Source organism: Melospiza melodia, chromosome 24, assembly GCF_035770615.1.
Source record: "Melospiza melodia melodia isolate bMelMel2 chromosome 24, bMelMel2.pri, whole genome shotgun sequence".
NCBI lineage: Eukaryota > Metazoa > Chordata > Aves > Passeriformes > Passerellidae > Melospiza > Melospiza melodia.
In genome coordinates this window covers 11,993,555-12,016,863 of record NC_086217.1, presented here as the reverse complement: position 1 = coordinate 12,016,863, position 23,309 = coordinate 11,993,555, and the positions used below count along the sequence as shown (strand labels likewise).

The 23,309-nt window shown below is 58.3% G+C and overlaps 1 protein-coding gene across 8 annotated transcripts in view; it reads left to right on the top strand.

Moving 5' to 3' along the window:
* BAIAP2 (BAR/IMD domain containing adaptor protein 2) overlaps nucleotides 1-23,309 on the top strand; it is a 40,348-nt gene that overhangs the window by 4,399 nt on the left and 12,640 nt on the right. For all 8 annotated transcript variants that reach the window (XM_063175540.1, XM_063175538.1, XM_063175536.1 and 5 more), the window contains exons 2-6: nucleotides 3,150-3,225; nucleotides 5,546-5,632; nucleotides 14,782-14,843; nucleotides 15,016-15,087; nucleotides 15,489-15,626. In XM_063175540.1, coding sequence (XP_063031610.1) covers nucleotides 3,150-3,225; nucleotides 5,546-5,632; nucleotides 14,782-14,843; nucleotides 15,016-15,087; nucleotides 15,489-15,626 — 435 coding nt within the window. The remainder of the gene's footprint in view (nucleotides 1-3,149; nucleotides 3,226-5,545; nucleotides 5,633-14,781; nucleotides 14,844-15,015; nucleotides 15,088-15,488; nucleotides 15,627-23,309) is intronic.

Here is a 23,309-nt window from a genome sequence, read left to right as displayed (position 1 = left end):
TTCCCCCAGCCCAGGGAGCAGGGCTGTGTCCTGGAGACCTTGTGCTTTGCATTAGTTTCATTTTTGGCAGCTGAACAAAGCCGTGCCAGTCCCGGGGAGCTGAGTGGTATTACCCAGGGAATTCAGCTCAGTGGAACAAAGCAAAGCCCTTTCAACCCTTGGCTGCCAGGTTTTGTGTCTGTGTTTTTCTGAACTCTGCCCAGGCAGCCCATGGAAGGCAAACAACTTGTGGGTGCTGCTGAGGGGGCAAAAAATCTGGGGAAAATGGGATTTGCTTTCATTGCCACAGTGCTACTGGATATTTGCTTTGCTGCTGGTGTCCTGCAAGCCTGGATTCACTTCTCCTGAGGGGGACAGAGCCCTTGGTGCCCCCAGGGAGGGGATGAGCCCTGTGCTGGCAGGGGAGCAGCTCCAGCACGTCCCTGGTGTGAGGGTGATGCTGCTGAGCCATCCCATGGCACAAATTGTCCCTGTTAATTCCCCACTGTTTGTTCTTGCCATGGGGGTGATGCTGCCGAGCCATCCCATGGCACAAACCCGTTCATTTCCCAGTTTCTCCTTGCCAGGTCTCTCACCTGGAGCAGGGTGAGAAGGCTCTGGAGTCACCTTCTCTTCCCACCCTGGAGAGAGAGCAGGGCTTGCAAAGGGCTACTTTTATTTTTATTTTTATCTCTGGGGTGAGGAGCCCTTGTCACCGCTCTCATCCTGCCAGGCTGTTTTTGTTGGAGGCTCCAGACAATGTTTTAAAAACATTCACTTTCAGCAAACTTCCTCCTGGGGTCTGGTGGATTTTATTTGGCCAGCTCAGAGTCACCTTCCCGCTCCTTCAGCCGCCCCACGAGCCCCTCTGGGGGATTTTATCTCTTTATTTGTTGCTTTAAAATGTCTGCTGTGGATCCGCGGGGAGCAGGACCTGCCCTGAGCAGTGCCAGGGCTGGGCTGTGCTTTGATTCCCCCTGCTTTGGGCGAGCTGTGCTGGATTTTGGCCGGTGCTTCGCCCGGGGAGGCTGTTCCATCATTAATTCCCCGGGTTTCATGCTCAGGACGATGTGTTTACACGGGCACTGCTGAGAAAATCACACTATTTACATATCCCCGTGCACGTCCTCGTACACAAACACTGCTCCGAACCTGCGAGCCGCCCAAAAATCTCCTCCCTGCAGAAATTCTGCCAACATTTCTGCTGCTTAACTCTTGCTCAGGCTCAGAGAGCTTGGGCTGAGCCCGAGCGTGGGGCAGGGGCTGTGTCCCTGTCCCTGCCATGGCCACTGATCCCAGCCTCTGGCTGATCCATGGGACAGCCCAGGAGCATTTTGGACTGGAGCTAAACCTGATGTGGGCAGGATGGAGCAATCCTCCAGTGCTAATTAACTGCTCTGCAATTGTCTCCTGCGGGCGGAGAGCACCTGGCTTGTTGCTACAGGTTCGTTTCTCTCCTCTCAGGCTGAGCACATCCACCAAAGTGCTCTGAGCTGCCCCAAAACGGCTTCCAGGGGCCCTGGTGTTGGCCTGCAGCCTCAATTAGCGGGGCAGCTCCTCGTTAGCCTCATCAATCATCTCCTGCCCTTTGCGGTGGTGGCTGGTGCTGTGGGGACATCCCCAGCCTGGCAGGACGAGCAGATCCCTCCTGAAACAGCAGCACTGGGGCGATGCACCCCTCTGGCTGTGCCCCACGCAGATCCTGCCCACAGGAGCCCCAAAAGGGCTCTGGCTGAGCCCTGCACACGTGGGGAGACAATTCAAGGCCCAGGCAGCAGGGACTGACTGGGATAAAAATGCCTCGGGCAGAAAATGAGCTTTATAGTGTTGGGGCAGCCTGAGATGAGGTGACAGATGCTTAATCAGCTTATTCCCTATAAGTGTCTGCCTGCCTTCCCTCCCTGCCCGGGCTGGGGCTCTGCCAGCAGCCTGGGGGTGCAGAGCCCCTGTTCCCAGCAGGGATGCCCCATTCCCAGCAGCAATGCCCCAGGAATTGCCCCCATTCCCAGCAGGAATTGCCCCCATTCCCAGCAGGGATGCCCCATTCCCAGCAGGGATGCCCCATTCCCAGCAGGGATGCCCCATTCCCAGCAGCAATGCCCCAGGAATTGCCCCCATTCCCAGCAGGAATTGCCCCCATTCCCAGCAGGGATGCCCCATTCCCAGCAGCAATGCCCCAGGAATTGCCCCTGTTCCCAGCAGGAATTGCCCCCCATTCCCAGCACCAGTGCCCGTGGTGCATCCCCTCTCAGGGGCACTCCCAGCTCCATTTTCTGGTGCCACCTGGGCAGGACGGGGTCCCCGAGGTGGGGCGGGGGCTCGGGCCCAGCTCTGGGGCTGGGCTGGGTGCAGAGGATCCAGGCAGGAATGGGGATCTGGGATTTTGGGGTGGGCCGAGGGCCCTGCTGGGGAGGGCTGTGCGCACACAGAGCCCTCCTTGTTCTCCTGAGCCGATTATTCCTTCCCCCATCCGAGCTGAGGGCCCTGGGGCCAGGCGGGAGAGCTCAGGGTGTGTTCACCCTCACCCTGGGCAGTGCCAGGGGACCCTGGTGCCGTCCCTGGCACAGCTCAGGGAGTGCTGCCCATGCTCAGCCCATCCTGGGCAGTGCCAGGGGACCCTGGTGCCGTCCCTGGCACAGCTCAGGGAGTGCTGCCCATGCTCAGCCCATCCTGGGCAGCGCCAAGGGGCCCTGGTGCCATCCCTGGCACAGCTCAGGGGCTGCTGAGGGCTCTGCTCTGCCCCACCCTGGCTGCACATTTGGGATTCTGTTCTCTGTGCCCATCCTGGGGTTGGGACATCACCTGCCACCATCCCCAGCTCTTGGGTCACCTCCCTGGCTGGTCTGAGGCTGCTGCTGCCCCAAACAGCCACCTACAGTTGCTATTATGGTTATTTTTGATATATCTGGTAATTTTCTGGTTGGTGCGTTCACTTTCCTCTCCCGGGGAAGCACCTGGTGCTGGGGCACTACAGACCCCCCTTGTTCCTTATTCCTGTCCCTCGTGGTCTCAGACGCACCATGGTCTTCCTCAGTGGAGGATCCTGGGGCCTCTAGTAGGGAGATGTGAGGATTATTTTTTGCTGTTGTTCTCTTTTTGTATTTATCAGGACAGAGCTGCTCACCCCACTCCCCATCACCCCTGCTAATCCCATGTTCTCTCCCCTTTAGACGATCATGGAGCAGTTCAACCCCAGCCTCAGGAATTTCATTTCTATGGGGAAGACCTATGAAAAAGCCTTAGCAAGTAAGTGACATTGGGGCTGCCAGGCTGGGGAGGGGGAAAGCTGCAAAATCTTTGGGGTTTTTGCTGAAAATCTTTGGGGGGGTTTTTGTTGAAAATCTTTGGGGGGGGTTTTGTGGAAAATCTTTGGGGTTTTTGTTGAAAATCTTGGGGGTTTTTGTGGAAAAGTTCCTTGTTCCCATGGGGAAGGAATTGGAGGGTGGTGATGTGCAAGGCCATGGATCCAGGAGGGATTGCAGGGAGAAAATGCTGGGAGGCAGCAGGATACCAAAACACATCTGCAAACAGTTCTTTAAATGTTTGTTTAAAGTATTGAGAATGGAGGTTTTAAGCCCTGTTTAAAGAGGTGCTGTTGAAATGTTTAAATTGCCCAGAAGAATGAAGAGAAGGGAAAAGCCCCAAAGTGTTGATGGCAGCTCTTGATTGGGAATGCAGGATCCTATCGGGAGCCATTAGGGAGGTGTGGATTTAAGTGATCAAAAGGAAGCTAGGAATTGATTAAACCCCAAAATGGGCTATTTTGACTTAAACTGGCTTTGTGCACTGCCCGGGCCCTCCTCTGCTGGGTTTAAAGGAGCTTTAAGCTCTGCTCCACCCAGAGCTGTGTTTTTCCAGGGAGGGCTCTGCACCCTTCAGAGCTGCACGTGTCTCCTGGATTTGATTTTGGAATAATCCCAGTGAAAATGCCCGTGGGGCAGAGCCTGTCATCACCTTCAGCCAGGGGGGAAATATTCCCTTTGGCGCCTGAAGCGTCAGGGTTGGGACCTGACCTTTGGGGAGGATCCTGCTCCCTTCCTTTCCCTTCCTTTCCCTTCCTTTCCCTTCCTTTCCCTTCCTTTCCCTTCCTTTCCCTTCCTTTCCCTTCCTTTCCCTTCCTTTCCCTTCCTTTCCCTTCCTTTCCCTTCCTTTCCCTTCCTTTCCCTTCCTTTCCCTTCCTTTCCCTTCCTTTCCCTTCCTTTCCCTTCCTTTCCCTTCCTTTCCCTTCCTTTCCCTTCCTTTCCCTTCCTTTCCCTTCCTTTCCCTTCCTTTCCCTTCCTTTCAGCTCAGGTGAGCTCCTGGCCGTTCCCAGGAGGGTTTTTGAGCCCTCCCCCTGTCCCCAGGTGCAGACACAGGACACAGCGTCCTGCCAGCTGGGCACTGCTCTGAGCTGGGGTTTAATGGCTCACTCAGCGTGACGGGGCAGTGCCCGTCCAGCTCCACTGCCCAGGGCCCTCTGAGCCCCGGCGAGGGGGCACAGGGCACCTTCCACACAGGCAGCAGGGGCACAGAAATCCCAGGGGCACAGGGCACCCTCCCCACAGGCAGCAGCTTTCCAGACATTCCTGGGGCACAGAAATTCCAGGGGCACAGGGCACCCTCACCACAGGCGGCAGCTTTCCAGACATTCCTGGGGCACAGAAATTCCAGGGGCACAGGGCACCCTCACCACAGGCAGCAGCTTTCCCCAAATTCCAGGGACACAGAAATTCCAGGGGCACAGGGCATCTCTTTCCATAAATTCCAGGGGCTCAGGGCACCTTCGCCCCTGGCAGCATCTTTCCCCAAATCCCAGGGCATCCCAGCAGAAGGGGGTTCCTGCTTTGGCGCTGCCTTTCCCTGCTGGTTCCCTCCTGGCAGCACAGTCAGGTCTGACAGGGGAAGAGCTGCTGACCCTTGGGACTGTGTTGGACTGTGGTTTTTATTGATTCTCCTGATGTTTAACCACCTGGGGGAGGTGGAGCTGTTTGTGCTGCCCTGTCCCACCACTCTGGGATGAGCGCTGGGATCGCTGCCTCTGTGCCTTTCCCACATCCCTGCTGTGCAGCCAGGGATCTTCCTGTAATTTTTAACTTGGCCTGGCTCATCCCTGCCCTGCTCTGAGCTGGGGCAGCTGGAGGAAGGGCAGAGCCCAGGGGGCAGAGCAGAGGCAGCGCTGGAAGCTGGAGCTGGGGCTGTACAGCGCGTTCTGTGATTAGAGGAAACCCCCTGCTTATCTGATTAGAGTCGAGTGTGGAGCTGGAATGTCAACAAACAAGGCTGAGCTGTAATGAAAGTCTGTGATATTCAATTATTCTGCAGTGAGTTCTCCCAGCAGCCCCATGCTTGCGCTGCAATGGAAACCACCACAGTCCTGCGTGCACCTTTTTAAATCCTGAATTACCCTGTAATCTCACTGCTGCAGCTCCCTGTGCTGCCTTTCCTCTGTTTGTTGTGTGCTCCCTCCCCGTGGGGTTGGGCCCTTGGAGGTAATTTAGCTTATTTTAGTGTCCAGAGCCTCCTCAGTGCCCCAGAAGTTCCAACAGCCTTTAAGGAGAGCATAACCTCACTTTTTGGTGCTTTTTAGGCATGACATATGCAGCCAAGGGGTACTTTGATGCTCTGGTGAAGATGGGGGAGCTGGCCAGTGAAAGCCAAGGATCAAAAGAGTTGGGTAAGTCCCCGTTTGCTGCTGAATGGAGATTGCTGGAGATTCCCAGGGGTGAAGCAGATCTTTGGTGCTGCTGGGGAGCGGAGCTCAGCGTGGAGCTGGCCCTGCCGTGTCTCAGTGTCTCTGGATTTACTGATAATGCAGCCTGCAAAGCCCCTGGTACCCTGAGTGTCAGGGCTCTGCCTCAGGGCGGTTTTGTGGTGGTTTGTTCTCATTTGGAGAAGGGGAAGCAGCGGATTTTGGCCGGGGAGCCGGGGCTGAGCTGCCCCTCTGGAGGGGCAGGGCAGAGGAAAAGGGGCACACATGGGGGTCCCCCAGTGCTGTGGGGCTGGGACTGTGCCCTGCCTGCAGCAGCTCTGCCCTGCTGGAGCCTCCCTGTGCCCGCTGCCAGGGTTTGTGTTTGCCCAGTCCATGGCAAACACCACGAGCTGTGGCTGCTGCTGCCTCCTTCCCCTTTCTTCCCCTTTCATTTCTCAGGAAATCCTTTAAAGGGCAGCTGCTTTTCCAGCCTCCCTCCTGCCCAGGCATCGTCCTGTGTCCTTCCTCCTTACAGCCCTGCTCTGGGGGGACCCTCCAAGGTCCTCCCCATGCTTTGAGGGGACCCTCCGAGGTCCCCTCATGGTCTAAGGTGACCATCCCAGGTCCTCCTATAGTTTGAGGGGACCCTCCTAGCTCCCCCCATGGTTTGGGGTGACCCTCCCAGCTCTCCCCATGGTTTTAGGGGACCCTCCTAGCTCCCCCCATGGTTTGGGGTGACCCTCCCAGCTCTCCCCATGGTTTGAGGGGACCCTCCTAGGTCTCCCCATGGTTTTGGGGTGACTCTCCCAGGTCCCCCCATGGTCTAAGTTGACCTTCCCATCTCAGCCCGTGGTTTGAAGCGACCCTCCAAGGTCCCCCCTCAGTTTGAGGGGACTCTCCCAGCTCCCCCCATAGTTTGGGATGAATCTCCCTGCTCCCCTCATGCTTTGAGGTGGCTCCCCCTATGGTTTGGGGTGATTCTCCCAGCTCCCCCCATGCTCTGAGGTGACTGTCCCAGCTGCCCCTGGGATGCTGCACCTTGTTAAGGCTCTCATGGAATGAACTGGGCCTTGGTCTGCTGTGTGTGCAGTCCCAGGTGAGCCCCTCCTCCTCCTCCTCCTCCCCCTCTGCCTCCCGCAGCTCTGGCCAAGCACTCATTAAAGCCTCTCTCCGGGGCAGGCAATTAGCAGAGCTGGAGCTGGAAGGGCTCTGAGGGCTGCAGGCGCCCCTGGGCTCGGCTTTGGTGTCAGAGCTGCTCCCCCAGCCCCGCTGCTGCTGCCTGGGAACGGTGCTGGGGAAGCCGAGGGTGTCTATGGAAACCGAGGCTGGATTAGAGCTGCCTGCAGCAATCTGCTGCTGTTTAATAAATAAAACAAAGAGCCCTGTGTGCTGCAGAGCCTGGAGGAGCTGCCTCTGCTGCTCTCTGGGGCTGGGCACAGCCAGCTCTGCCCTCCTCTCCTGCCAGGGAGCTTGGGGCAGCCTGGGCAGGGGCATGGGCAGTGCCAGGTCTGCTCACACCTGGATTTGGGCACTTCTGGCCTTTTTTCCTCACTCGGGGACAGGGATTTGGTGTCCTTGGTGCCATCTCCCTGTATGTGGCTGGAGGATTTTGGTTTGAGATGCTGCTTGGGGCAGCCTGAGCAGGGGCAGGAGCCTGGGCAGCCCCATCCTGGCTTTGGGCACCTCTGGCCATGTTTCTTCACCCAAGGACAAGGATTTGGTGTTGTGCTCACCCTTCACACCTGGCTTTGGGCACTCCTGGCCCTGCTTCTTCACCCGGAACAGGGGTTTGGTGTCCTTGGTGCCATCTCCCCGTGTGTGGCTGGAGCATTTTGGGGTATGAAGTGTTCCTGCATCGCTGCTCCTTCCCCTGCTGGCGTGGGCACATCCCAGGGAGGCTCCTGGCTGTTCCTGAGCCTCTGCTGATGCTGCTGATGTTTGCTGTGATGTGGCAGCTGCCCCGGGCAGGAGAGAGCCCAGATAACATTGGTGGAGCTGAGAGCAGCTGGGACAGAGCTCCCTCCCAGCAGGGCTGGCAGTGTCAGCAGGGCTGGGGCTCCAAGCCCCATCCAGCCTGGCCTTGGGCACTGCCAGGGATGGAGAATTCGTTTTAGAGCTGTAAATAGGAATTCTCTTGGTTGCTGCTTCCATTCCGAAATAGGAATTCTCTTAATTGTTCCTTCCAATGGAAGGGACCTTAAAGCCCCTCCAGTGCCACCCCTGCCATGGCAGGGACACCCCATTGTCCCAGGTGCTCCAGCCTGGCCTGGGACACTGCCAGGGATGTGGGGAAATCATTTTAGAGCAATAAATAGGAATTCTCTCCATTGCTGTTTCCATTAATGATGTGTCCCCAGCTCCCTCCCTGAGTGCGATTTTCTTCCATGAGTTTTTAGGGAAAGCTGCTTCAAGCAGGGAAGGTGTAGGTTGGATATTAGGAAGAAATTTGTCGCCAAAAGAGTAATAAAGCACTGGAATGCTCTTCCCAGGGAGGTGGTACAATCACCATCGCTGGATGTGTTTAAAAAAGGACTGGACATGGCACTGGGTGCTAGAGTTGAGGTGTCAAGGCACAGGTTGGACTTGATCTTAGAGGTCTTTCCCAACCTCATTATTCTGGGATTTTGTGCCACACTCTGACTCCCAGGAGAGCACTGCATTTTGACCTGAGGCCATGGAAAAGGCTCCTCAAATGGATAGATAGCACTGAGATTATGGCTGTGCAGTTGATTAGAAGTGTGTAATGTCACTGTTCTGCCAAAATCCGGCAGGCAGAAAGGCAGGGATGGGACCTGGGATGGAGCTGGAAGGAGAAGTGGGGGGCTGAGATTGGGGCGGCCCAAAGAGCTGATGCTGGAGCTCTGGATGCTGAGGATTTTAGCGTTTCTGTGCTCACACATGTGTTTAAAAAAAGCCTGGCCGTGGCACTGGGTGCTATAATCCAGCTGAGGTGTCAGGGCACAGGTTGGACTCGGTGATCTCGGAGCTCTCTTTGAACCTCGTTATTCTGTGGCTGTGTGAAGGTGTCAGCCAGGACTGGGATGCTCTGTCAGGACTGCAGCTCATGTTCCTGCGTGGGGAAAAGCTGAGGTGATTGTTTTCCCTGCAAGCCCTCTCTGTGCTGAGCTGGGTGCTTGTCCCTGCTGTCCCTTCTGGCCCAGGACGTGTCCCAAGGCAGGGGACACCTGCAGGTTCCTCTCCTGGGACACAGAGCCCGCTGGAGCTCAGCTCCTGCCCGGCACGGGGCATTTCCTGAATTCCCCATGGGATTTTGGGAGCTGTGTGCAGACAGGATAATCCTGTGTGGGAAAGGAAGGGTGGCAGCAGGAGCAGCAGTAATGCCCTGCAGCTCTAATCGGCTCTGGGGGCTCAGTTCCAGGTGCAGTGTCTGCTGGGGCTGGCTGGGCTTTGGGGTGGGCAGAACTGGGGCTTTGGGGTGTCCCCAACCCCATGGAGCTGTCATTGTCCCAGGGCAGCAGAAGTCACTGCCCTGTGCAGGTCCCTGGTGTTTGGGATGGGCTCTGTGCCCTGGAGAGGCTCCCAGGTCTGTTCTTCGCCCCTTGGATGTGGTGGTTTTAGGGAAAATAATTGGGGAATAATTCTATAAGTAATAAATAATTTGGGAAAAATAATTGGGGAAAATAATTTTGGGGAAGATGATCTGAAATGAGGAGCCTGTGTCTGCCCAGGGAAGGTTTGCAGCCCCTTCCAACAGCTCCAGCTCCTGCTCGAGTCCTCAGGTGACTTTGGCCCTTGCCCAGCTCCTCCTGGCTCCCTTGGATGCTGCTCAAAATGTCATTTCTTTCGTCCTTCTCCAAAACTGGGCCGTGGCAAAGTCATGGGGAGGGGTTTTGTTGTGCTGCAGAGCAGAGCTGGAGCGTGTCCCCCGGGATGTGGGGCTGAGCAGCTCCTGCAGGCTGGGGGTGCATTTTGGGAGGTGCGTTTTGGGAGGTGCGTTTTGGGAGGTGCATTTTGGGAGGTGCATTTTGGGAGGTGCGTTTTGGGAGTGCATTTTGGGAGGTGCGTTTTGGGAGGTGCGTTTTGGGAGGTGCATTTTGGGAGTGCATTTTGCTGTCTGGAGGTGCCTGGGGAGGGTAAAGCTGCCCTGGGTGACACACCTGGGCTGTGAAAGGGCAGCAATTACCGAGCCATTGTGCAGCTGAAAGGAGCCCCTGGCACATCATGACTTTTTATTTCCACCCTAAAATCGGGATCTTGATGGCTTGGCAGAGATTTCACAGCTCATCCAGCCCCACCCCTGCCATGGCAGGGACACCTTCCACTGTCCCGGGTGCTCCAAGCCCTGTCTGGGACATTGCCATGGATCCAGGGCCATCCCTGGCTCCAGGCTCTGGCAGTTCAGGGGCTTTGTGCTGCACCAGATCCTTTAGGATCAACCTGGAATTGGGTTTGGGGATGGTTTGGGCAGGTGCTCCCTGCCCTGCAGAGTGTGGATGGGGTGGAGATGGATCCCACAGGTGTTCACAGGTGTGGAGATGGATCCCATAGGGATGGAGATGGATCCCACAGGTGTGCACAGGGGTGGAGATGGATCCCACAGGGGTGGAGATGGATCCCACAGGTGTGCACAGGTGTGGAGATGGATCCCACAGGTGTGGAGATGGATCCCACAGGTGCCCAAGGTCCCCCTGCAGCCCCAAGGGGCTCTGTGACTGCTGGGGCTGGGTTTGGTGCCCACTGGGACCCAGTCAGGGCAGTGCCCAGGGGCACACAGAGCTCCAGGAAATATTTTCCTGTGGTTTGTGGCAGTGTCCCTGCTCTGGAGATGAGCTCTTTATTGGGGGAACTTTAAATTTGGGCTTAACAAGGCACCTGACACCTTGTGGGTGACAGCTTGTGCTGCTGGAGGAAGGGAGGCTGCAGGAATGAGGGTGCAGAGACACCTCTGAAAAACACTGCTGCCTTGGGAAGGGCTTTTCCAGCTTTCTCCTGCCTTGGGAAGGGCTTTTCCAGCCTTCTGCTGCCTTTGATGGGTTTTTTCTGCTGCCTCCATCCCTGCCATGAGGAGCAGACAGCCCAGGCTGGTTCTCTCTCACCACCTGTGTTGGGAGGAGGAGGAGGAGGAGGAGGGTTGTGAATGAGCATCTGCGAGGCCCATGTGGCCTGGCTGGGGCTGCCAGCGAGTGGCAGAGGTGTGCAGAGTCTGGGTGTCACCTTCCCTGCGATGGTGACAGCTCCCAGGGTCCCCACCTGCCCTGGGCCTGGGCTGGGCGTCCTGCAGGGATGCTGGGGGGCACCTGAATTAACCAGTGCCACCAGGACAGCTCTGAATTAACCAGTACAGCTCTAAATTAACCAGTGCCACCAGTACAGCCCTGAATCAACCAGTACAGCCCTGAATTAACCAGTACAGCTCTAAATTAACCAGTGCCACCAGTACAGCCCTGAATCAACCAGTACAGCCCTGAATTAACCAGTACAGCTCTGAATTAACCAGTGCCACCAGTACAGCTCCTGGGCACTCACTGGGCTGTCCATCCTGGCACAGCCCCAGCCCTGGCCTCATCCGGGGGGCTGTGGGGGGCACCCAGTGCTGTCTCCCAGCTGGAAGGCTCCGTGGCCACTGCCCAGCCTGATGGGACCCATGAGCTGGGAGCCCCAGCCAGGCTGCCTTGGGAAGCTGCTGCTGCTCCCTTTACCTGGTGCGTTATAAACAAAGGAAAATTGCCCCTGGCAGTGCCAGGCGGGGCCGGTGAGTTATCAGCACATGGCCCAGTGCTGGGGCTGGCAGAAGTGAAACCCTGGTGGGGAGGAAAGGGATGAGTCAGCGGCGCAGGAGAAGCTGATTGTTTGGTTCCCCCAAGCTGATTGTTGTTTCCCCGAGCTGATCGTTCCCACACGACGATTGTGTCCCCAAGCTGATTGTTGTTCCCCCACACTGACTGTTCCCCCAAGGTGATTGTTGTTCCCCCACGTTGATGGTTCCCCCAAGGTGATTGTTTCCCCAAGCCGATGGTTCCCCCACACTGACTGTTTCCCCAAGCTGATTTTTGTTTCCCCAAGCTGATTTTTGTTTCCCCAAGCTGGTTGTTTCCCCAAGCTGGTTGTTCGCCCAAGCTGATGGCTGTTCCCTCACACACTCATGGTTCCCCCATGCTGATGGTTCCCCCACGCCGTCTCCTTCCCCCTGCACACAGATCCTTCAGCTCAGGGCCTGGCCTGGGCTGGAAGGGGCTGCTCTGAGCCTGGGGCACGCTGTGCTGCTCTGGGGGAACACACAAACCCTGCAGGGGCTCTCAAAAGGGATTGCTCAGGCTGGAAGAGCCCTCAGGGTCACTAAAACACCCTGCAGGGGTTCCCAGAGGGATTGCTCAGGCTGTAAAAGCCCACAGGGTCACCAAGGCCACCTTTACCCCGTGCCCCAGGTGCCACCTCTGCCTGTGATGGGTTTTGCTTTAAATTTGGCTGCAGCAGATCCTCAGCACCGAGGTGCTGTGTGAGCAGGGTCGGTGCTGGCTGGTGTTTGGGGCATGTGCCCGAGTCCCGACCCTGATCCTGGGGTACCCATGGTGCTGCTGGTGGGAAATGGTCCCTGGCACTGACCCTTGCAGGGCATCCTGGGCTGCTGCAGCCCTGCCCACCTTCTGTCTCTGAGCAGTTCACTCCGTGATTAATGCATCCTTGGTGTTTCCATTACAATTTACCCACATCCTGTTTTACGGGGGGGGGTCAGAAAATAACCTCTGGGTCTCTGAGGGCTGCAGAGCAAACCCTGGGGAGCTGGGCTGCCACTGCTGCACCCTGTGCAGGGGCAAAGCCGCCTGTCCTGGTGCCAGCAGGGATGTGGAACAACCTGTTTGCCCGCCGTGGGTGGGTGTGGAAGGGCAGGGCCCTCCAGCGCTGTGGTTCCTCTCCAGGGTGATACTGTGAGTCAGCCTGAGCGCAGCTCCTCCTCTGTGCCCGCGCTCACAGGGGTCTGAGGGTGAGGGAGGAGAGGAGGGTCTGACTCCGTGCTTCAGAAGGCTTGATTTATTGTTCTAAGATATATATTGCATTAAAACTACACTAAAAAAATAGACAGAGTTCTCCTCAGAAGGCTAAGCTAAGAATAAAAAAGAAGAAACCAACAAAGGTCTGTGGCTCAGACAGAGAGAAAGCTAGCTCTGCCGTGATTGGCCATTAATTTTAAACATTTACACGACACCAATCACAGATCTACTTGTTGCGTTCTGAAGTAGCACATAACCATTGTTTACATGTCGTTTCTGAGGCTTCTCAGAAGGAAAAATCGTAAAGAAAGGTTTTTAATGAAAAGATGTGTGTGACGCTCCTCGCCATGCCGGGCTCTGTGTGTGCCCTGAGTGGTTCCCCTCCTGCAGGATGCGTGTTCTGGCTCTGTCCTGCGCCCAGGGCAGTTCGGGGGTTAATCCCCAAATCCCTGATGGGAACGGCCCTGCCGTGGGTGGCTCTGCTGCTGCCAGGGCTGGGACACAGCCCCGAACCCGGCCCTGCCACCCCGGGGTGTTCCCCCACAATTTCACCTTGGCACAGAGCCACAGGCTCCTGTCCAGGGCACATTTTGGGCTCCTGAGGTTTCCCAGCTGCCGTGGTGTCCCTTGGTCGCAGTTCAGTTCATCCCTGTGGCTCTGGGATGGGTTTGGGGGGAGATGTTCAGTCCCCCACGCTCTGTAGGGTTTTGTGAAGCAGCTCACAGTGTGCAGGTCTGTGACCGTGGTCACAGGGGTTTTCAGGATGAGAGGAGAGACGAGAATGATGACTGTATGATCAGAAGGCTTGATTTATTATTTTAATATATATATATATTACATTATAACTATACTAAAAAGAAGCAGAAGAAAAAGGTTTCTTCAGAAGGCTAGCTAAGCTAAGAATACAAAAGAAGCAAAAAGAATGAAAACAAAGGCAGCTCTCTCGGACTCTTGTCTGAGATAGCTCCTTCTTGATTGGCCATTAATTATAAACATTCAAGATGGCCTAATCAAGAATCTACCTGTTGCATTCCACAGCAGCAGATAACCATTGTTCCCATTCATTTTCTGAGGCCTCAGCTTCCCAGAAGGGAAAATCTTAAAGAAAAAAATTTTAGTGAAAAAGATGTCTGCAACACAGGTCCTTTTGTGGGACCCCCTGGGCATCCCCCCCTTTGTTTGTGGGGCACCCTGGGCACCTTTCCCTTTGTTTCTGGACGCCCTGGGCATCCCTCCCTTTGTGGGGCGCCCTGGGCACCTCTCCCTTTGTTTGTGGGGCACCCTGGGCACTGCTGCAGCTCAGGGGCACAGGCAGTGCCACAGCCAGGCCTGGCACTGCAGCAGAGGGGGCACAGCCTGCCCAGGAAGGGATTTCAGTGTTTGCAGAAGGGTTTGGGACGCAGAGTGTGGTGCAGAGCAGGGGTTGCTGCGGGCAGGAGGGCACAGGGAGGTTGTTCCTGGCGGTGCTGGCACTCAGCTGGGCCGTGGCCCACGTGCCCAGGGACGTTGGGGACAGGCTGGGGCTGACCCAGCTGTGCTGGGGGAGGCTCCCCCTCATTCCTCACCCCAGGAAGATGCTGCCTTCATGTACAAACAGCCCCACAGGGGCTGGGAGCCTCCTGGGAAGCTGCAGCCTGCCATGGTGGGAGGAAAAGCTTGCAGAGGCAGCCCTGAGAGGAGCTGACAGGGCTGGGCCATCCCTCTGACCCACACACAGGGCTCCTGGTGCTGCCTGTGCTCCTGGGGGATGCTCTGAGTGTGTCTGGGCTGCTGCTGAGGCAGGACACAGCCCTTCCTGCAGGAACAGCGCTGGGCGTGGGCTGCAGCTCGGGGAAAGCCAGGAAAATGAGAGGAAGTGCCAGAACAGAGCTGGGATTCTGTGGGTGCAGGGGGGATCCCGGGGCTGTGCCTGTCCTGTGCCCTGCTCTGAGTGCCAGGGCTGTGCCCGTCCCTGTGCTGGGCCTGGGGGCAAGGGCTGCCCCTGGCTTTGGGGTCCTGCTCCTGGTTCCCCCCTGCCCCCCAAGGTTTGTCAGTCTGTCCCAGTGTCCCAGGTGGGCTCATTGCAGCTCCCCAGGGTGGGCGCAGGGGCACCCCCAGGTGTGTCTGGGGTGCCCTCCTGGCTGCTGCCCCGCCCTGGGTGCCCCTGTGCTCGGTGCCCCAAGCCCTCCCTGTGCTGTCTTGCAGGGGACGTGCTGTTCCAGATGGCCGAGGTGCACAGGCAGATCCAGAACCAGCTGGAGGAGATGGTGAGTGCCCAGCCTGGCGTGCCAGGGCGCTGGGAAATGCATTGTCCAGATGCCACCAGCCCCTCTGGCACGGCTTTGCTGAGCTCCAGAGGCTCTGCAGTGCTTGGGCATCCTCTTTGTGCCCGTCCCAGTGCCCCCCAAGCAATCCCTGTGTGTTTCCTCTCTCCTGCAGCTCAAGTCCTTCCACAACGAGCTCCTGACGCAGCTGGAGCAGAAGGTGGAGCTGGACTCCCGGTACCTGAGTGTGAGTCCGTGTGTCCGTGTGTCTGTCAGTCTGGCACTGCCCTGGGGCTTTCCTGTGGCACGGCGAGCCACAGCTCCTGTCCCTGCCCACAGCTGGGTGGCACCATGCCCAGGACAGTGTGCCCTGGGCTATGGGGGTCCCCCTGTCCCCTGTGTGTCCCCCCTGTGTCCCCTGGGCTTTGAGGGTGCCCCTTTCCCAGAGCTGGGTGTCACTGGTGTCACCATGCCCAGGACAGTGCCCCCTGTGTCCCCTGTGTGCTCTCTGGGTTTTGGGGGTCCCTCTGCTCACGGCTGGGTGTCACCACATCCAGGACAGTGTCCCCTGTGTCCCCTGGGCCCTGTGGCTCTGTCCCTGTGCCCCCTGGCACTGGCAGGGCTCAGAGCTGTCCCCTGTGGTTCCAGGCTGCCCTGAAGAAGTACCAGACGGAGCAGAGGAGCAAGGGGGACTCGCTGGACAAGTGCCAGGCTGAGCTGAAGAAGCTGCGCAAGAAGAGCCAGGGCAGCAAGAACCCCCAGAAATACTCGGACAAGGAGCTGCAGGTACGGCTGGGGACACACCTGGGGACATCAGGGGGACAATGAGAGCTGCAGGTGTACGGCTGGGGACACCTGGGGGACACCAGAGGGATAAGGAGCTGCAGGCAGGGCTGGGGACACTGGGGAACACCCCTGGGGCTGGTGGGGCTGTGCCAAGGCCCCGGGGAAGGTGTGGGTGGCAGCCAGCCCTGGCACAGGCTGTTCCCATGGGCACAGGGCACAGTGGGGCTGGAGCTGCCCACCCCTGCTGCAGCCTCCTGTGCCACTGCTGTCACCCCAGCAATGGTCCCAGGAGCATCAGTTCCTGCTGTGCCCGCTCCATGGTGCCCAGGAGGGTGGGGTTTGGTGTTTTCTGGTGGTTTTGGTGGTTTCTTGTGTTTCTGGTGTTTTCCTGTGCGTTTTCTGTGCCCGTGCCCCCTCCTGCGGGGGTGGCAGTGGTGAATCAGAGCGGTGTGATGTGTGCTGGGGGTGGGCACGGGGGTGGCACGGCTCCCACAGAGGGGATGCCAGGCTTGGCTCTCACTGAGGGGCACCCCGGGCACCTCCTGGCAGTGCCCAGGGGCTGTGCCACTCGTGGGATCCAGAATAGGGGTTTGTGCCCTGTGCTGTGCCCTCTGTGCCCTCTGCTGTGCCCTCCTCCCTGTGGGCTCGGCCCCATCCAGGGATCCCCAGGGGTTCCTGATGCCCCAGGGTGCCCAGGCTGGCACAGAACCAGGGTGGCACCAGGGGGGCTGGGACAGGGAAGGTGAATTCCTGCAGCAGGAATGGTTTGGTCCTGTGCCCAGGGCAGGGGTGTGTGGTGTTGGCACCAGGAGCTGTTCCTCACATGTCAGAGATCTGGGTCTGCTGAAGGGCACCTGGACACTGGGGGTGAATTTGGGGGCATTTGGTGGCATTTAGTCTCTGGCAGAGTGACGTTTGTGCTGGGGGAGTGGCACAAACTGGTTCATTGCCAGGTGTGTTGAGCTGGCCCCAAGCCACCCCTGTGGCCCCTTGCCCAAGCCCTGGTGGTGTCCTGGGAGCTGCTGCAGCCCCTGGGGATGGTTTGGGGTGCTGATGGCTTTGGGGTGCTGATGGGTTTGGGGTGCTGATGCTGTGCTGATGGGTTTGGGATGCTGATGGGTTTGGGGTGCTGATGCTGTGCTGATGGCTTTGGGGTGCTGATGCTGCTCCAGGCTGTGCCAGGGGAGCACAGCCCCACCAGCCAGGGCTGCTGCAGTCTCCCCATGCCCTGGTTCCTTCTCCTCGTGGGAGAAGCTGCTGCTGGGGGAAGTGTCACCTCCTTGCAGGCAGCAGTCACATCTTGCTCTTCTGGAGGCTGGTGCTGTGAAGCTGCTGGAGCAGCTGCCAGCCAGGAGTCTGGTGCTCTGTCATCATCTCCATTCATGTTTAATGCTGCAGGAAGCAGGGCTGGCTCCTCTCTGCCTCTGCACCACCTGTGGAGTGACCACAGCCTGTCACCACCTGCTGGGGAGAGGGGACACGTGGTGACAGTGACAGGGCTGTCCTGCAGGGACCCCGGGCTTTATGTAATGTGTGCCAGAGTCAGAGCAGCTCGGGGGCCACCCTGGCCCTGCTTTTGGCAGGGGGGACAGCCCTGGGCTGTGCTCCCACCCTGCTGGATGGATCAGAGAGCCCAGAGCAGGAGCTCAGACATCCCACCTGTCCCATTCTCACCTGTCCCACTCAGCTGCTCCCCTTTATGAACAGAAATAAACCCTGGGGTCCAGCAGGGACTGCACACGGGGAGCAGAGGCTCTGGAGCAGGGCTGGAGGGGGTGAGATGCTCACAGGTTCTTGCTGGAGGCTGCTCCTCAGCTGCACCATCCCCTCATGGCATGGACAGGGCTGGTCCAGGCTGCTCTGCACGTCCCAAATCACCTGGCCCTGTCTCCTGCTGCTTTTGGGGAGTTTTCCCAATGGGTGTTGCAGCCCAGCCTCACTGAGCCGCTGTGAGCCAGCTCCAAGGGCTGCAGGAGCTGTTCCAGCTCCCAGGGCAGCAGCAGTGCTGGGGTTGTGGTTATTTCTGCTGAGTGTCACATTAAACCAGGCTTTTATTCCTTGGGAATCAGCCCTGAGCTGCTGTTCCACGCCAGGAGTGAGGGCTGGGAGCCTCACGTGCCTCATCTTCCTCACTGAGTGACTGAGGTGGGGCTTGACCCTGCTGAAAACCAGAACAAGCCAACCCCACTCACTTCACAGCTCTGATGAAGAGGAATGAGAACAATATTAAGATTAAACAATGGCCAAGGAAGCTCAAGTGCTGTAATTTCATTAAAGGCTGGTTGTGATCAGGCCATGAAATCAAGGTCATGATGGGTTTGGGACCTGGATTGAATCAGCAGCTCAGCAATGAAGTTATGTCGGTTCAAAGTATTTATCAAATCATATTAGCACTGTGAGCAATTGGATTTCTGCGTGGGGCTGAGACAAAACTGGCTGTAATTCAGCTTAAACAGCAGAGCTGGGGCTGGCTGTTTGTCCTGAAAGGCTCTGCCTGGCCCAGGTGACACTGGGGCCGAGCTCAGCCCCTGCCTTCACCCAGCCCTGCTCCAAATGGGAATATTTCAAACATTAAACACCACTGTGCCAGATAACCTGTGGGGTTTTATCAGCTTTTTGTCATTGAAACCTCATTTGGGTATTCCCATCAGGAGAAATAATTTTAGGTGTAGGTCAGGCAGCTGGAAATGGCAGAGTCTGCACAAACCAGGTTATGAGGTTGGTGTGAAAGTCAAATGGGGAAGGACTCTGAGCTCAGCAGCTCCAGGGGACTCTGACCAGGTTTGGCTGGGATTGAGGCTGAGGGAGAGAAGAGAAGAGAAGAGAAGAGAAGAGAAGAGAAGAGAAGAGAAGAGAAGAGAAGAGAAGAGAAGAGAAGAGAAGAGAAGAGAAGAGAAGAGAAGAGAAGAGAAGAGAAGAGAAGAGAAGAGAAGAGCCCCTTCCAGTATCTAAGGCTCCAAGACAGGGACTTGGGACAAAGTGTGGAGTGACAGGACAGGGGGAATGGCTGTCCAGAGGGCAGGGCTGGATGGGATATTGGCAGAAATTCCCATTCCTGTCAGGGTGAGGTCCTGGCAGAGGGTGCCAGAGGGGCTGTGGCTGCCCCTGGATCCAGGGGATGTCCTGTGCAGCTCAGGGCTGTGCCATGGGCCCTTGGTACCAGAACTGTGCAGACTGAGCTGCTGCTCACGCTGTCCCTGCACTGGGGAAGGGTTTGGGTAAGGAAAGGTGAGGCTGGCTGGAGCCAGCATTCCCCTCTGCTCTGCTCTCTGGGTTTTATGTAACAGCCCATGTGTGCAGGGCTGGGGCTGCTGCAGATGTGACAAACCAGGGCAGACAGCCCTGCCCAGGGGAGGGGGCAGCCTGGCGTGCCCAGCTCTGGGGCTGCCTCCCTCCCCTGGCTCCCTGCTCTGCCTTTGCCATCACCCTGGATATCCATCAGCAGCCCTGGCCAGCTCTGATCCCATGGAGCTGAGCAGGGGAGGCTGATGGGGAGCACATCAGGGCTGCCCTCAGTGTTGGGGAGCACATCAGGGGCTTCTCTCAGTGATGGGGAGCACATCAGGGCTGCCCTCAGTGATGGGGAGCACATCAGGGCTTCCTGGGACACCTGCAGGCTCTGCTGTGGTTCTGGGGGCTCCTGCAGGGTCAGTAGCCCACAGAAGGCAGGGAGATGTGTTTGGGCTGTGTGTGGCCGTTCCCTGCTGTGGGGCTGTTGTTTCATGTGCCACAGCACAGGAGAGGTTGGGTCAGGGCTCATCCCCAGCTCTGCTCTCGTTCCTGGCAGTGGAGGAGGCTGGGACAGCCCCAGACTGGGATCCCGTGTGGCTGTTCCTGGCTGGACACAGCCCCCAGCCTGCCCGGGTGGCACACGGGGCTGGGGGGCTGCGGGAGGGGACAGTGCCACCCCCAAGGCTGCTCCAGGCCCTGCCAGGTGCCCCACAAGCAGCAGTTTGGGAGTGGGGAAAAGCTCTGCGGAATCTGTGAATTTTCCTCATTTTGGGAATGAGGAAAAGGATCCCTCGCTTTGCCTCTGCGTGTGCTGGGGTTTCAGCAGCTTTGCCTGCTCAGATGCCCTTCCCCTGCTCATCAACCCAACTTCTATTTTACCCTATCCCATTTCCAGCTCTTCTCCCCCGTGGCTGCCTAAGCAAAGCCTCCCTTCTCTCTGTGTTTGCTCCTCCCAGGTATTTCAGGCTGCTGCATCGATCCTCTCCCTTCCCTGACCTTTCCTTTCTCTTTTCTCACTGCTCCTGCCCAACCCTTCCATGGCGTGGGAGCTGCAGCGGGCACAGCCCTCCCTGCCCTGCATCCCTCCTGATGTTTGGTGGAATCATGCCTGCTGTGTGCTCCCCTTGGCTTTCTGGCCCCAAAATTCAGGGCTGGGCTGTGCTGGTGACCCCAGGGCAGCTCCTGCCTGCTCAGGGTCCCCTCCTGTCCCTGGGGCCGGTGCTCGGCTCAGCCTGGTGGGTGCCCAACACACCAGGAATGATCTGGAGTGATGATTTCAGCGTGGAGCTCAGCCCTTGGCCGCTGTTCCCCCTGTCTGCACGTTCCTGGCTGGGATGGCAGCTCTGAACTCAATTCCCAGCCAGGCTGGGCTGATCAGAGGCTGGGCTGGAGCTGCTCCACCTGCACTGGCAGCGCTGTGTGCTCCTGCAGCTCCTGCAGCTCCTGCAGCTCCTGCAGCTCCTGCAGCTCAGGGCTCAGCATTCCTCAGCTGCTCCTTGATCTCCATCACTGAGCTGCTGGCCTTGGGGAGGTGGCAGGGCTCTGTGCCCTCTCTGCCTTTCTGTGTGCCCTCCCTGCCTTTCTGTGCAGGGTGGCTTTGGCACTGCCACCATGGCAGGGTGGCACTGGCACTGCCCTCCATGCTAGGGTGGCTTTGGCACAGGCACTGCCCACTGTGGCAGGAATGGGTTTGGCTTTGCCAGTGCTCACCATGGCAGGGTGGCTTTGGCACTGCCCTCTGTGGCAGGGTGGCTTTGTCTTTGGCACTGCCCAGCATGGCAGGGTGGCTTTGGCACTGTCACTGCCCTCTGTGGCTCCATCCCCGCTCCTGTGCCCACCACGGGGGTCCCTGGCTGAGCCCCTCTGTACCAGGGGTGCCCAGGAGCCCTGCCTGTGCCAGCCTGGCCCCGTGGCACGTCCTGGCAGGCTCCCAGTGCCCAGGGCTGTGCCCCACGTGCTGACACTGCTAATTAGGTCAGCGGCTCCCGCTGCACTGGCAGTGTTTGCGGGAGGGGGGCCGCGGCACGGGGGAGTTATTTGAGGCCTCTCCAACCTAGAAACCCAGAAAAGGTTTTCAGAGCTCCTGGGCGGCTCTGGGGTGTGCTCTGGCTTTGGGCACGGCCACCAGCCCTGCTCGCATCACAAGTGGGGTTTCTCTCTCCTCCTTCAAACGGGGATTTTATTTAGATGATTCTTAACGTGTTTGAGTTTGGAGCTGACAACCTCAATCAGTCAAGGTCTCAGTTTGCAGTGCTTTGTGCTTGTCAGGGGGGTTTGGAAAGCTGCTGAGCCTGGCAGGGAAGCCCCTTCCCCCAGCCCTTTCAGGGATCAGGGACGCCATCCAAGCCGTGTTTGGCTGTGGTTCAGCGAGGGGTGGCTGAGATTTCCCCGTTTCTGGGGAATGGAGATGAGAACAGGTCTCCATCCTGCCCCGGGGTCCTGTGGGCACCTGGCTGCAGCGAAACCTCGCTCCTGGGCAAGGCAGAGCCTCTGCTTGGAGTGCAGCCCTGAGATCTCACGCCGTGCTTTGTGTGTTACTCTTCCCCCCGTGCATCTGGCATATTGAACAGGATTTTGATTTAAATCTGCCTTCCCGGGCGTTATCTGCAATCCCGCTGTCACTCTGAGCGAACCCAAACTGAAGCACCCCGTGAGCAGGGAGCGTGGCTCGCCATTTTGTGCCGGAGCGGCGTGTAAAGCCAGGCTGTGGGTAAATCAACGGCACACAGAGCACATTTCCATGAGGTATATAAAGCTCTGAGCACCCAGTTTGGAGCGTGGGCTCTGCTGCGCTGCGGAGCGGCGTGTTCCGACGGGCTGAGACAGGCTCGGCAGCCCTGCAGAACCAGCCTGGGTGTCAGTAAGGCTGGGGCCTGTGGTTCCAGTGCTGCTGGAGCCCGAGCGCTGCCAGGATCGGGGTCTGTCCCTCCCTGTTCCGTGTGTGGTGTCCGGGCTGGAGCCTGGCCCGGGGATCCTGCAGGGAGAATGAGCCAAACGAGCTGCAGCCGAGCTCTCCTCACTCCTCACCTTCTCCTCCTTGGTGGCCCAGTTAGTAAATTAGGCAGGATGGGGGGGGGGGAAATTAATTAATTAATGAATGGCAATCAGGGTCTGTGTGTGCTCCTGCTATTTCGGGTGCTGTCAGGGTTGTGCTTTCCTTCCAGAAATGGGGCTGTGCAGGCGGGGGAGCTCCCCTGCCCCTTCCCCTGGGGCAGAACCTCCTGTGGGGCTGCCCATGCTGTGGGTGAGTGCGGGCAGCAGGGCTTGGTGCATGCAGGCACAGCAGGGCTGGGCTGGAGGGGCAGGGGGCTCTGCGGGCTGGCATTGGGGCTGGCATTGGGGCTGGGGGCTCTGCAGGCTGGCACTGGGGCTGGCACTGGGGCTGGGGGCTCTCCAGGCTGGCACCGGGGCTGGCACCGGGGCTGGGGGCTCTGCAGGCTGGCACCGGGACTGGGGGCTCTCCAGGCTGGCACTGGGGCTGGCACCGAGGCTGGGAGCTCTCCAGGCTGGCACTGGGGCTGGCACTGGGGCTGGGGGCTCTCCAGGCTGGCACTGGGGCTGGCACCAAGGCTGGGTGCTCTGCAGGCTGGCACCGGGACTGGCACCGGGGCTGGCACTCCCCAGCTCCCATCACCAGTGCCAGGCTGCTGCTCTGGGCTCTGTCCCTGTGCTGTTCCCGGCTAATAATACCCGGGAGGAGGCGGCTGCTGCTGTCCTGAGCCCGCTGCTGCAGGAGCCTTCCCCAGCTCTCCTCCTCCTCCTCCTCCTCCTCTGTGTGCCCAGGCTGCTGCTGCCTCCTCCTGTGCCTCTGCGCTGGCGCTGCCTGGCATTCCCAGTGCCATGCCCCCTGCCTCTGCTTTAGGGTGATGCCCAGCCCTCCATCCCTTCCCCCTGTGTGGGCTCAGCTCCCTGCGCTGACTCCTCCTCATGGCCATGGGTGTTCGCCCTGCATTTTCTCATTTTGGAGGGAAAAATTCTCTTTGAAACGGGGTTGTTGGTCGCAAAGCGGGTTTTTAATCCGTTTCTCACTGGTGCTCTTTCCCTCGGCCGGGTTGGTGCAGTGTGGGGAGACCCAAAAGCTGCTGGCTCTGGCACGAGCCCTGCGCTGGGTTTTGCTCTCGGGGCTGCTCAGAGCAGGCTGGGAGCCACGAGCGGGTCCAGCCCCAGAATAATCCCCCTTTGAAGTCTGGCATGTCACCAAGTCTTGCTGCTTTTGTTGGTTTGCTCCATTTTGTGCATCTCTTAATAAATATTGTAGCACGCTAAAAATAACTGATAGCCGTGAAGAGGCAGCAGAGCTGCTCTGGGCCCTGAATTTCCAGTTTAATTCCCAGCTCAGAGAAGCTTGGGCTGCCTGCAGCAGGTGCAGCCCTGCCTGGGCTGGGGCTGTTGTGGCTCTCAGGTGTCGTGGTGCCGCTGTCCCGGGGCAGAGGTGGTGGCAGGGAGGTGACA